The following is a 13,544-nucleotide window of genomic DNA, read 5'->3' on the forward strand; positions in this document are numbered from 1 at the left end:
TTCTGAAATGACTGTTTCTTTTGGTATGTTGTGATGGAATGAACGCATTGTGCATGTAGAAAGAAAATGCCTTTTTGGGGTCCAGAGGCTGGAGTGCGGTGATTTGAAGCTGTATGTACAGGGTTAAATGGGCACAGTCTCCAAAGGTTGGTGAAACAAAGAGCTTCCTAGGAAATCACTGCATACAAATTTAAGAAGGAAGCAAAAATACACTGAGGCACAGGTATATCTATTCTGTGGTTTAAATTAGGATCTTCAGTGAGAGGTGGCCAGATAAAATGCAGATTGGGTATAAATATAAGCCCTGTCACTCACTTAAACTTCTATTTTAAAAGTGAAGAACCTATCCCTCCAAGGAGACAGCAGCATAATAGCCACTCAGGCTTATCACAGTATTTTTACCTTAGCCGGCACTGCCACTTGTTGGCGGCATATTCCAATTGCAAGTCAAAGAAATGGCAGGAGTTGCTGGGGAGTGGGGGAGGCCGCGAATTTGTAAACCACATGTAAAGCTGCAGCATTACACAACTCTGAATAAAAGCATTTTCTTACCTATGATGTGCTTACTTCAAATAGCAACAGCATTTTGGTACCATAAAAGAATTAGACCCTGTGCTGGAGTTTTTTTTTTTTTTTTTTTTTTTTTTGGCAAGGACATTCATTCATTCAAGTATCTATAGAGCGTCTACTATGCGCCACACACAGTTCTAGGCACTTGGGATACATCAGTGAACAGGAGACAAAAATTCTGCCCCCGGATGACTTTTAGTACGGTTCCTATACTCTCTCTATATAGAATATATCCTTATCTAGATTATTTGTAAAGAGTTTTACGTATTCCCCCAATGTCAACAGGACGTGTCTTGAGGTCCACATTAATATGGCCAATTAAATGGAGAACCCGCGCGCTGACCCACTCCAGCGACCAAAGAAACCACCCCCGCAAACAGAGTAAAGGCACGAGCTAGGAGATACCGACACGGCCACTCGGGCTGACCACGAAAGTAACCATAATTAGAAGCCGCCTCTCCGCAGTTCCTCTCTCCACAGATGAGCTCCTCGGAAACAAGCGTTTCGCTCCACCAGCGGGGCTCCACCGCGCTCAGGGCCGACGGCCGAGGGCGATGGCGCACACCATGCTCCGCCTGTCTAAAGGAAGCAATTGCTTCCCTGCAGAGCCCACGAGGTGGCGGACTTGCTCCCCTGGGGATCCAGCACCTCTTGGTCACCCGCCGCGTCCCGGGACGCCGGAATTTGGCTGGTTAATCCTCACGCAGTGCGAATGCGCCCTCTGGTGGCGGTGCCCAAGCCCGAGCTCCGGGGCCGGAACGGAATTGTCGCACGGAACACGGGGTGCGCAATCAGGGTTTCCGGGGAGGACAGAGAAGAAGTGCGCGCGGCAGTTCCCACGGTCGCGATGGAGGCAATGGCTGTGGTGATCCGAGGGCTGCGATTTTGGCGGGCCGTCGCCAGTGGCGGGGCCGGCTGCAGTGAGTTTCAATGGCCATGGGGACGAGGAGTGAGGCCTAAAGGGTGGGGCTGCATGGCTTTGGGCCTGATGCGAGTCTTGGAGTCGCCAAGAGGTTTGAGGCTGAGAAAGGTTTTCTAGGCCCGGCCGCAGACCAATCCGGGGGCAAGAGGGGTCCCTGGGGCCCTGGGGCCCTAGGGCATGGGGGCGGGCCTGGGGGTGGGCAGTGCCGGAGGAGAAGCCTGGGGTGCCGTCTGGAAGGGAGCCCCTGTCCTCCTACAAACGTTGTCCTCATGTTCCTTCAAGGATACTCATACTATAGGGTTTGGAAAAATAAGCTCAGCTCATCTCACTCTAGATATTGATAGTCTTGGCGTAGGACCTCCAGTCTCCTGGAGCGAAATTTCTTGTCCAAGACCCTTTCACAGCGGCAACTTTGCTCGCCCTCCCAAAGATTCTGGTCTAGTTTTGATTCCACTTCCTGGTTACTTTTTGGCCCTTTTTGTAAAGCACAGATAGGAATTCGTCAGAAGGAGTTTTGAAGATCTGATGGCGAACTAGTCGAGTTGAATAAAGGCGCGGATCCGGGCCAGCTGCGGGTTTCTTCCGTTCGCTTTTGGCTGATGAATATTTACAAGTGGTTTATGTTTACCTCTGAGCGCATTTTTGGCGAACGGCTTTAAAAGTTCTATAGCCTCCTATTATTTCCTTGTTATGTAGGGATAGTGATGTAGGAGTGAAGCAGGGTGAGTTGTCATTCAATATGTCATTTAGTTTTTTCAGTTTTCCTATTTTTTAATAACTTCTCCACAGGGTTTATAGCAACATCACCAGCTTCTCAGCTGTCACCGACCGAGTTGATAGAAATGCGGAATGAGCTCTTTAATAAAGAGAAAAGCAGGCAGTTGTCATTAACTCCTCGAACTGAGAAGATTGAAGTTAAACATATTGGGAAAACTGACCCCGGCACTGTCTTTGTGATGAATAAAAACATTTCAACTCCTTATAGTTGTGCTATGCGTAAGTAATGCAAGATACCAGTTCTGACCATTTTACAGGAGCTGTACAGGAGGACTGCTGCAGAGGAGACAAGATGCTATAATTGCTCTCTGAATTCCCCAGAAGTTCTCCTTTATTTGGCATTTACTGTCTGTTCACTGTCTCTTTAGCTGTTGGTGGTACTGTGGATCTTGCAGGTTGGCACTGTTGTGCAAGAGTTGTCCTGGAATTTCCTTGACTCTAGCTGAGGTTGGGGTGCCATAATTGCTTCTGGCATAAGGTGGATGTGAACTCATTGCTATTATCTCACTTGCCCTTTTTAGACAGTACTCTGCTGCAGTGGGAGCAGTCACCATGTGTGTTTATTTTTTTCATGCATGTCTTTATTACTCACCTACCCATACACTGGATAAAGGGGGTGTTCAGCCCCAAGGTTTTTACAATCACACAATCATAAGATAAAAACTGTATAGTTATACAGTTGTTATCCAAGATCAATGCTACTGGATTACAGTACAACATTATCAAGTATCTCCTTCTCACTTAACACTCTAGAAACTAACAAGAAATGCCTATATAATGAGTCAGTAGTCATAATCATTTGTTAAATCCTCACTTCTCCATTAAAACTCCTCCCTCTCATTTGATCATTCTCTCAGTCTTCAGGGATATTTGGGCAATGACTATTCTAACTTCTTTGTGCTAAAAAGGGCTGCTGACATTATGGGGTAGAGTAATGAAACTGATTGATGTTCTTGGAGAGACTGGTATCTCTGGGTTTCAAGGCTTATCTGGCACAGGAACAATCTGGAGGCTTTATGTTTCTGAAGAAATAAACTTAATAAGTAAAACTTATAGTCTTAGATAAAGCCCAGGATAGTTTTTCTTCTTAAAGGATATGGGATAAAAGGACAGCAATGGCTTCAGATAGCCAGATTTTTTGCCCTCTTTCTCTTTCTATCTATATAGCCTAACAGATCTCTTATCTGCCTCTTTGTTGGGTTTTTGGGTACATTCGTATGCATATTTGGTAAATGTGTGAACGGAAATGTGCATGAGGTGAATGATGGTGCTGGGGTAAAAATATTTGTTTCTGTTTATGTTTTGAGGGAGATAACTACTGATGTTACTTGGTAAGCAAATGAAGGGAACAGGGCCTCTCTATATAATTTTTGATGAAAGTATTTGTGTAATAGCTTTGATAGGACTCAAAATATTTACATTTTGAAAGCCCCCCCCCCAAATACAACATGATATAGATGCACACAAACACATACACACACATACATACACACATAAACATGACAAGTGCATTGTTTTAACTTTTGGAAAACTCAGTAATGATTACATTTAAGTAATTAACAACTTTAGTAATCATGGTAATTGGTTTAAGCTGGGCTACAGAGACTACACTCTCAATATTCCTTTACTTCAGCACTTGAATTAATTTAGATCCTGTACCTACAATAATTGCTTCTTCCTTTGTTTTGCAAGTATTGTTTGAGCTTTTGCTCTGTGATTGGCATTAGAGTTACAGAGGAGAATCAAACAAAACCGGGGCCCATAAGGAGTTTTACACACATCACATGTAGATTTGAGCTTCTGAACAACTCTCAACATGACCCATAGCCTGAGACTTTTCTTGTCATTTATATCTTCATTCAGTAATGAACACCTACTGTATTCCAGGCTTGGTGCGAGGCCCTGTGGATACACTAATGAGGGAGCAAAACTGGACATGACTCCTGCCTTTATGGAACTTATGTAGTGGGTGATTATTTAGACACTGTAGTTTTGGCCACTTTTGTGACTAGTTGTGTACTCACAGAATATTTAATCAGGGTTAGAGTTGCATTCTGGGGTCATAAAAGAGATCAGAGCTGATTGGCTTATTTGTAAATTCATATAATAATTAAAAACAAGGAACTATGATATTTAATTTAAAGATTCTGTATCCTGGAAGTAAGAGATGGTTTGAAGCAAGGCCCAAAACCCATCTAGAACAGATTTATTGCGGTTGTGTATTAATATATTTTCCTTTTTTTCCCTAAGTTGTGTGCATATATATTCAAATAGATCCATGATGAGACTATGAATGTTTAAGTGTAGCTTTTGAAAATTGTTTCATTAATATTGACAAATTAATTTACAACTACGCTTAGATTTAATGATTTTTGTAAATGGTTTGGGTAACTTTGTTAATAATACATAGGGGGAGTTGGGTATTATTTTTATATTGGTTATAGATTGATTCTTATTACTTTTTCTTGAAAAAAGACAACCTACAGAATGTTATTTTGTTTCTTAATGTAGCACTCAAACATGTACCTTTTCATTGGGTTTTGTTGGATTTAGTTCATTAATCCATTTTAAATTCCTAGATTTAAGTGAGTGGTACTGCAGGAAGTCCATTCTGGCTCTTGTGGACGGACAGCCTTGGGACATGTATAAGCCTTTGACCAAGTCCTGTGAAATTAAATTTCTTACTTTCAAAGATCGTGATCCAGGGGAAGTGAATAAGGTATTTCTGTTTCTGTGTTCTTTTTTCCCTCTCCCAGTTTTTTTTTGTTTGTTTGTTTGTTTTTTCACCCTTTTTATTAAAACCATTTTCTGTGGAGAATGAAATGTGAAAATATGGCTAAGGTCAAATATTGAACTATACTGAGTCAGGGTTTTATTTATTAGATTAGACAATTTCATAATTAAAAAAAATACCAGTGGAATTCATTTATCTGTATTTTGGTTTAAGAAAATCATATGACATGTCTTTTACATCCATATTTTTGTTTAACCTGCATTTATGGATCAACTTCTTTGTATTGCAGGTAATTCCATTCACACTTGAATTCAGGCTTTGACTGTCTTCTTGTAGGATTATTTCAATAACTTTTAAACTCTTTGCTTCCATTTTTTTTTAATACTTAAAAATCTTCCTTCATATTTGTATTAGAATTTTATTAGGCACAGTTGGATCATGTCACTTCCCCCTAAAAAGTTGCCTGCCTGATAACATTCGCATAACTTTCCAAGCCCCAGCCTGCCTTTTGAGGTTCACCTTCCAGTTCATCTTCCCATTTCCTCTTTGTTCCAGCCACACTGGAGTACATGGTCACTAATGGTTTATGCTGTGTTACCCTCATTGCTTTTTGTGGCTGCTCTTTCTCAGTCCTGAGCATTTTCCTTCCTCTTCTATTAAGATCCTTTTCAACTTTTATAGTTCATTTAAATGTCATCTGCCCTATGGGAACTTTTCAGTTTCTTCTTGTCAGAATTAATCTCTCTTTTCTCTATGGCCATTATTTTAATTTTCCTTGTAACAGGATACACTAGATTCTTGTCTCTGTGAGGACACGAACCATGTCCCTTATTGGACCTAGTCCTTGACTTGTACACAGTAGCTATTGAATAAATATTTGTTGAAATGAAATAGTTAAACAAGGAATAATAGAAACGATCATAGTAATTGCTAACATTAATTGGGTACTTATGTCTCCAGCACTGTTCTAGGTGATTTACAGGTATTAACTTATTTAATCCTCAAAAATCCTATAAAATAGTTGGTATTATTTCCATTTTCCAAGCAAATAAACTGTGACAAAGAGAGGTTCAGCGTCTTGACTAAGTTTACTGATTTGGTGGGTGGTGGAGTCTGGATTTGAACCTCTGCTTTCTGACTCTGAAGTTTAATGCCACATACATTTTATAGAAATACATTTTGCTACTTGCCTTCAAGACCTGGGTCTGTACCTACTACTTTTAGTGTGTGTTAAGTGGTTGCATGGAATACATTCTGGAGCAGGCTTTGCTAAACACAGCCAAGTGACCTCATTCTTGTAGTCCTCAAATGTGGAGAAAGACATGAAAATTAAGTGCTTGGTTATAGTAATGCCAAGAGAAAAGATAAAGCAGGTACAGTGCAGGTTGCGTATTTCGCTTTATGACTCTGATAAAGAACTGCATGGATACCTATGTCAGGCATGTCTATGAATCTAAGTGTGTTAGTAAAATGAAAGCCAAGTTGATGGTGGGGTTGTTTTGCTGTAAATAAGAGTTACTTCAGTGCTGTATTATGTGATGGTAGGTGTAGGATAGTAGTTATGAAGAATTCTTAAAGTTTTTTTGCCACCATATTTATGGAATAAATAGGTATACATTAATATATTTTATTTTAGTACAAATTTGTTAACGAATTAACTTTATCCTGGGTTAAAAATAAAATTACTATCAGATACTTAAACTTTCTGTTGGTTGCTAATCATTATAGTGCCCAATACTTTGCACAGAAACATTGCTAACAACATAAAGTTAGTTCTTTGTTCTTGTGTGTTTTTTGCTTGGGTGAATAAAAGTAGAGGTAATGTCGTGGTCTGATGGTAATCATTGCTACATGCTGAGAACAGACAGATTTTGAGAAATATTTTCTAAGTCAAAGTCAACCTAAATTTTAATATTGTAGAAACTTTAAAATCTTAATGTGTTTTATGTTTGTTTGTATTTTTTTTATTCTAGGCTTACTGGCGTTCTTGTGCCATGATGATGGGTTGTGTAATAGAGAGGGCGTTCAAAGATGAATATGTGGTCAGTTTGGTCAGAGCTCCAGAAGTGCCTGGTAATGTACAAACTTATAAATGTATAAATACATATACTTTGTGAAATCCTTAAATATTTTGGTACCTATTTTCGATGATGTATAGAGTTCATTTCTAATTTTATCTACTATAAATTATGTCATTATATAACATTTACTATGGGTAACCGTATCCATCCTATTGTGATGTAATATGAAGTAATCTTTAGAAGTCAATAGTTAACATAAAAGAGTTAGTGAAGAGTGTTTCTCTTGAATAGAGATTTCATGGAATTATACTGCCTTGGTGAATTTCTGGGATGAAGCTTCATGAATGAAACTGGGATAATGGCAGCATTTTTATAATTTATAATTACAAAGAGTTATATAGAGTTGGGAAAGATTGCTAACCCTGAATTTTATGGTATAAATATTCAAATGTTGCAAATTAGTTAACTTTGTACCCTAACAGATTTCACTTTGCCTTTTGTTTTGGTTGGATTTACAGTAATTGCCGGAGCCTTCTGCTATGATGTAGTTTTGGATAAGAGACTTGATGAGTGGATGCCAACAAAAGTAAGACCTTTTATTCTTTGGAATATTAATTTTAGAGTCTACCTTTTCCTGTTAGTATGATTCTTATGTTAGTATTGGTAAATGGCAGTGCACTTGAATATATTTAAAAGAATTGTATATTTTTAAAAACTAATTTTTTTGTTGTGGTAACATGTATATATATGACACAAAGTTTCCTATTTTAACCACTTTCATGTGTACAATTCAATGGCATTAATTACATATAAGTGGAATCATATAATATTTGTCCATTTGTGCCTGGCTTATTTTACTCAACCTATTGTCTACAAGCTTCATCTTGTATTAGAGCTTCATTCCTTTTTATGATTGAATGATATTCCATTGTATGTATATACCATATTTTGTTTTTCCATTCATCTGTTAATGTACACTTAGGTTGTTTCCACCTTTTGGCTATTGTGAATAACGCTACTGTGAACATTGGTATAAAATATCTGTTTGAGTCTCTGCTTTCATTTCTTTTGGGTATATACCTGAGAGTGGAAATGCTTCGTCATATGGTAATTTTATGTTTACATTTTTGAGGAATGGCCAAACCTTTCCACAGTGGCTGTACCATTTTATATTCACACCAACAATGTATAAGGGTTCCAGTTTCTCTGCATCATCTCTATCACTTGTCCTTTTCTTTTCTTTTTTGAAGAAAAAAATTAAATAATAGCCATTCTAGTGGCGTGAAGGGTATCTCATTGTGGTTTTGATTTGCATTTCCCAAATGGCTAATGATGTTGAGTAAGGTTTCATGTGCTTTTTGGCCATCCGTATATCTTCATTGGAGAAATGTCTCTTTAAGTCCTCTGCATAGTTTAAAATTGGATTGTTTGTCCTTTTGTTGTTGAGTTGTAGAAGTTCTTTATATAGTCTAGATATTAAATCCTTAGCAGATATATGATTTGCAATTATTTTTTCCCGTTTATGTACTTTGTCTTTTTACTTTCTTTATGTCTTTTAATGTACAAAAGTTTTTCATTTTCATGAAGTCCAATTTATCGGTTTTTTTCTTTTGCTGCTTATGCTTTTGGTATCATATCTAAGATTCTATTGCCAAATATAAGGTCCTAAAGATTCTCCCCTATGTTTTCTTTTAAGAGTTTTATGGTTTTAGCTTTTATATTAGATTGTTGATTCATCTTAAATTATTTTTTTGTATGGTGTGAGGTAATAGTAGCATGGTCAGTTGTCTTAGGATTTTTATGTCTTGACTTTTTCTCAAAGTGCCTTCTGTCTTAGAGTGTTTCTCTAAGTGGCTTTCAAATATTACTGTGGATGCCCAGTATATAGAATATAGAGGCTTAGCTTTCTTGGTTAATGCGGCAGTGGTGGGTCTGGAGCTGTACCTGTTTGAATCCCTAGAGAACAGTTGGAAACCATTGCCTGAAACTATTTTAGCTTGTCGTACACCATGAAGTTCTACCTTTACATATTGAGAACTAAGGTGGATTAAAGAATCAGATTGTTGGCAATGCTGTCCCCTCAAATAACCACAAATAAAACTCCTCTAGAATGGCCTGCCTTCATGATGAGGGTAGCCCTTGTTGTTCTGGGACTTGGGTTGCAACAGGGCCTGGCTAACAAAAACAACCCAGATTGTGTGCTTAGTAGATATGGGGGCAGATGACTACCAAAGGTCAAATCTAGAGACATAGATGTGATTGCAGAGAATAGGCAGATACCTAAGTCTTAGTTAACTTTGTTAAGGCATAAATTGTATGCCTTACAGATTGGAAATTTGGAGATCAGAAATAGCTGAATTTTTTCACTTCCATGGTGTACATTTTTTTTTCTCAGTTTTTATATTTTAATAGCTCTGAAAACAGGATGTGTGCTACAGTGGATGGTATCTCACACTTAAAATTGATAGTTTTTTTCTTAGCACATCTTATAATTGTTGACATCTTAGATTCAGTGAAATACTCTAGTTCTAAAAAGCAAGAGTTTTGAAGTCAGGGCAGATCCAGGTTTAAATTGTGGCTTAGAGGTTATTTCTTGTGTAATCCTGCCCATATTGCTTAATACTGAGAAGGAGAGATGAGGGAAACAGGAAAGAAGGAAGGGGAAAGAAGGAGAGGGGAGAGAGGTCAAGAGAGGCAGGATGGGCAGAATCCTGGGGCTGAGCCTGGACCCTGCATCGTGTGATTCAAAAAGCCTCTGGACCAAAAGGGGGAAAAGAATTGAAAGAAAATAAAGTTTCAGTGGCTGAGAGATTGAGTCGAGAGGTCATTCTGGAGGTAACTCTTATGCGTTATATAGATATCCCTTTTTAGTTTTTAGTTTATTAGAATAGTTAGAAGGAAATATTTGTAACTGTTGAACTGCAATCCAGTATCCTTGATTCTTGAAGGCAATCGTATAACTATATAGCTTATATGGTGCGACCATGTGATTGTGAAAACCTTACGGCTCACACTTCCTTTACCCAGTGTATGGACAAATGAGTGGAAAAAATGGGGACACGAAGTAAATGAATAATATGGAGGAGGGAGGTATGGGACATTTGGGTGCTCTTTTTACTTTTACTTTTATTTTTATTTTTTTGAGTAATGAAAATGTTCAAAAATTGATTGTGGTGATGAGTTGCACAACTGTATAATGATATTGTGAACAGTTGTTTTACGCTTTGGATTATTGTATGGTTTGTGAACATATTTCAATTAAAAAATTAAAAAAAGTAAATGAGGGGGTGAGAAGGGTTATGTGATGTTTTTAGTGTTCTCTTTTACTTTTATTTTTATTCTTATTTTCGTTTTTATTTTTTGGAGTAATGAAAATGTTCAAAAATTGATTGTGGTGTTGAGTGCACAACTATATGATGAAACTGAACAATTGTTGTGTACTTTGGATGACTGTGTGGTATGTGAATATATTTCAATAAAATTACATTTTTAAAAAAAAGGGAGAGGCGGGATGAGGACAAGGGGGCAGGGAAGGGATTGGATCTTTTTCTTCATGATCCCTGGACTCTTGTCAAATGTAGCTTCTTTTCAGGTATGTCTAAAATTTAATAATAGGTTGGGGAATTAAATAAACACAAGCAAGATCAAAGTTCAACTTTCTTTATCCATGAAACTTGCTGCCTCTTTTTTTTTTTTTCTCTAAAAAGTTTGATCCAAAAAATGTACTACCTAATTGAAGGTTCTGTGGAGTTCGGTGGGTGGTGTAGAGAAAGCAGGGGAAGGTTACATTGAAGGAATGATATATTAAAACATGAACATGGATTTGTTATAGTGTAAATTATAGCTTTAAAAATGGGAAAAAGAATCATTTTATACAAAAAAATTCTAGTAGGAAATTTATGGAAATAATTTTATTGTAAAATTATTGTCATAATAGTGGTTGATCTTTGCTTTATCAGTAATTTATAGTACAGAAATTCAGTTATAGTTTCTATTAAAAATCTCATAAACATTGTTAATGTGTATTGTTAGTCAATTATTTTAATCATGTAAAATTTACATTTTCATTGAATAGAAATTAATGAAGTTGAATATATGCTGTATTTTGGACAGGGTCTGTGATGACATTTACATTTTGTATTGAAACTTTCTGAACCACATAAATAATAAGCTTTTTCCCTTTGTATTTGAAAACATTAGTTTTATTCACAGTGTAAACACATTTTTGTATTTGCTGTTTTTTAGTATTTCAACTTGTTGCATCATAGTTTTAATAAACATTTATAGGCTATTTAATTTGGATGAAATGTTTATTAAAATTTTTGTAGGATTATCTTTGCGGGTTATTGGGGAAGGCTGATATCTTAATTACAAGTAAATTATATCATTTGTAAAGCTGAGAGAGATTGCTAACCCTGTGTTTTGTGGTTCAAATATTCAGTTGTTGCAAATTAGTAATTTTCTTCCCTAAGATTTGACTTTGGCTTTGTTTTTATTTGGATTTTTCTTATCTGGTTTACAGAAAAATGCTTTTATGTGAAGTATTACTAAATGTTAATGCTTTCATTTTTAAGGAGAACCTGTGTACCTTCACAAAAGATGCTCATGCTTTAATTTATAAAGATCTTCCATTTGAAACTCTGGAAGTTGATGCAAAAGTGGCATTAGAAATATTTCAGCACAACAAGTAAGTGGTGGCTTCCTTTAAAGCAATGTTAAACTTTCCACAATTACATGTAATGAAGAAATTCAGCTCTTAAAAATTCTTTATTCGGTGTGCATTTGACACTTTTTATTTTTATCCCAATATCCTCTCTTTTTGCCCAGCTATTTACTTTTGTTCATCTCATTTTGTTTATTTCATGAGAAAAACATTCCCCCCATTTTAAAGTTTTCTTACTTCGTTTTACTTCATTTCTTGGCTGGTTCTTCTCTTTTCATTACCATAGCAGTGTGTTTCCCCCTTTCCACTGTGAAGTGATAACATATGTTAAGAAACTCTAAACTATTTTGTGCACTTGGCAGCCTTTTCTTCCCATCCTTCCACTCATTAAATGAAAGGGTAAGACTGAAAAAACACAAGCAGTTTGGAAGGGAGCTAAGAGCTGATGTAAAATGTTTACAAAGCCATGTCTTTGGATTACCCATTTGATGGATTTTCTTTGTCAACATTTCAAATCCTGTTTGGCTTCCCAATTCCTTTTCTAACTCAGAAAACTTCACCTTCTTCTCCTAGTTATATGCTCTAGTAAGTCAATTTACTTGAAATTTAATTGAAATTTAGAACTAATTAGAAAGGGAAATCTGTGCTGCCAAAATATAACTTATGTACTATATTCTGAAGCCAAAATATGCACTCACAAATAGTGAATGACTATGGATTAGAATTTTTTTAAGTATTAAGAGATTGAATCACACATTCTCATAGGGATAATTTATTATAGATATGTATATACTCCTTGATATACTTTAGCATGGGATTTCTCAAACTGATATCCTTCAGAATACTCTTCCAAAATACATTAATTGGTATACTAAAAAAAGGTACTGTGTTTAGTCATGATCAAGTCTTCCAAAGTGGAATAAAAAACAGTATTTTCCAAATGTATTTGCCTGTAGGACCCTTTTCTTGAAGCATTTATTGCATATTCTGTGATCAATGTACTTAGGAACCCATAGGAAAATATTATGTTAACTGAACTGAATTAAAGTATAAATTGTACTGGAAAACGTAACCACCATTCATAGGATGATTCTATAAGAAAGTTAATTCCTTGGATCACCAAATCACCTCCCTTGTCAAAATTCTAGGGTGGTGCTGTCCAATAGAAATCTAATGCGAGTCATCTATCTAATTTTAAATTTTATAGTGTCTACATTTAAGAAAGTAAAAAGAAAACATGAAATTAATTTTACTAATATATTATTTAAACAGTATAACCCAAGTGTTATTTCAACATTGATCAATGTTAAAAAAGTGTTAATGATATTTTACATTCTTTTTCTTGAACTTAGTTTTCAAAATTTGGTGTATATTTTACATTTAGAGTTTATCTCAATTAGGACTAGCCATATTTTAAGTGCTCTGTAGCTACTATATTGGACAGTGAGTGCACTTCAGACTTTCATCCTATGTTCATTGAGGATTCTCTCTCCCCCACTTACCTGTCTTAAGTCTGGTAGGGGCTTCTGGGACTTTGGTAACTTAGATGGGTGTGTTGGGGGAGGTAAGGGTAGTTTTGAAGCCAGTTTGAGAGGATAGAAAAGTTTTGGGTGATTGTAGGTGGGTAAGTAATTGGGCCTTTCTGTTATAGGGTAAGGGTGGGAACTTCCAATGGCTTTGGTTCCCAGGAGTGCCTGGGAGTGCCTCTTAGGTATGGTTTAGTAGGGACAAGTATTCAGAAGAATTGGCTCCCTCAGAAATGCACTGGGGGTAAACAGACAAGTCTCTTGATACTGAGTGAAGTCATGATTTGAACCTGAGCTGGCCACTTCCATTTGTGCTATTTAGTTTTACTGT

At 36.7% G+C, this 13,544-nt stretch overlaps 1 protein-coding gene across 3 annotated transcripts in view; it reads left to right on the plus strand.

Moving 5' to 3' along the window:
* Positions 1-1,401: 1,401 nt before the first annotated feature.
* The window catches only part of MRPL39 (mitochondrial ribosomal protein L39), a 46,418-nt gene continuing 34,275 nt past the window's right edge, over positions 1,402-13,544 (plus strand). For all 3 annotated transcript variants that reach the window (XR_005216381.1, XM_037833205.1, XM_037833196.1), the window contains exons 1-6: positions 1,402-1,490; positions 2,282-2,488; positions 4,849-4,988; positions 6,977-7,076; positions 7,543-7,610; positions 11,599-11,711. Coding sequence is in view for 2 of the 3 variants with exons in the window: in XM_037833205.1 (XP_037689133.1) it covers positions 1,418-1,490; positions 2,282-2,488; positions 4,849-4,988; positions 6,977-7,076; positions 7,543-7,610; positions 11,599-11,711 (701 nt within the window). In the remaining variant the exon portion in view is untranslated. The remainder of the gene's footprint in view (positions 1,491-2,281; positions 2,489-4,848; positions 4,989-6,976; positions 7,077-7,542; positions 7,611-11,598; positions 11,712-13,544) is intronic.

The sequence above is a fragment of the Choloepus didactylus genome, chromosome 1, assembly GCF_015220235.1.
Source record: "Choloepus didactylus isolate mChoDid1 chromosome 1, mChoDid1.pri, whole genome shotgun sequence".
In the NCBI taxonomy this organism is placed as follows: Eukaryota; Metazoa; Chordata; class Mammalia; order Pilosa; family Megalonychidae; genus Choloepus; species Choloepus didactylus.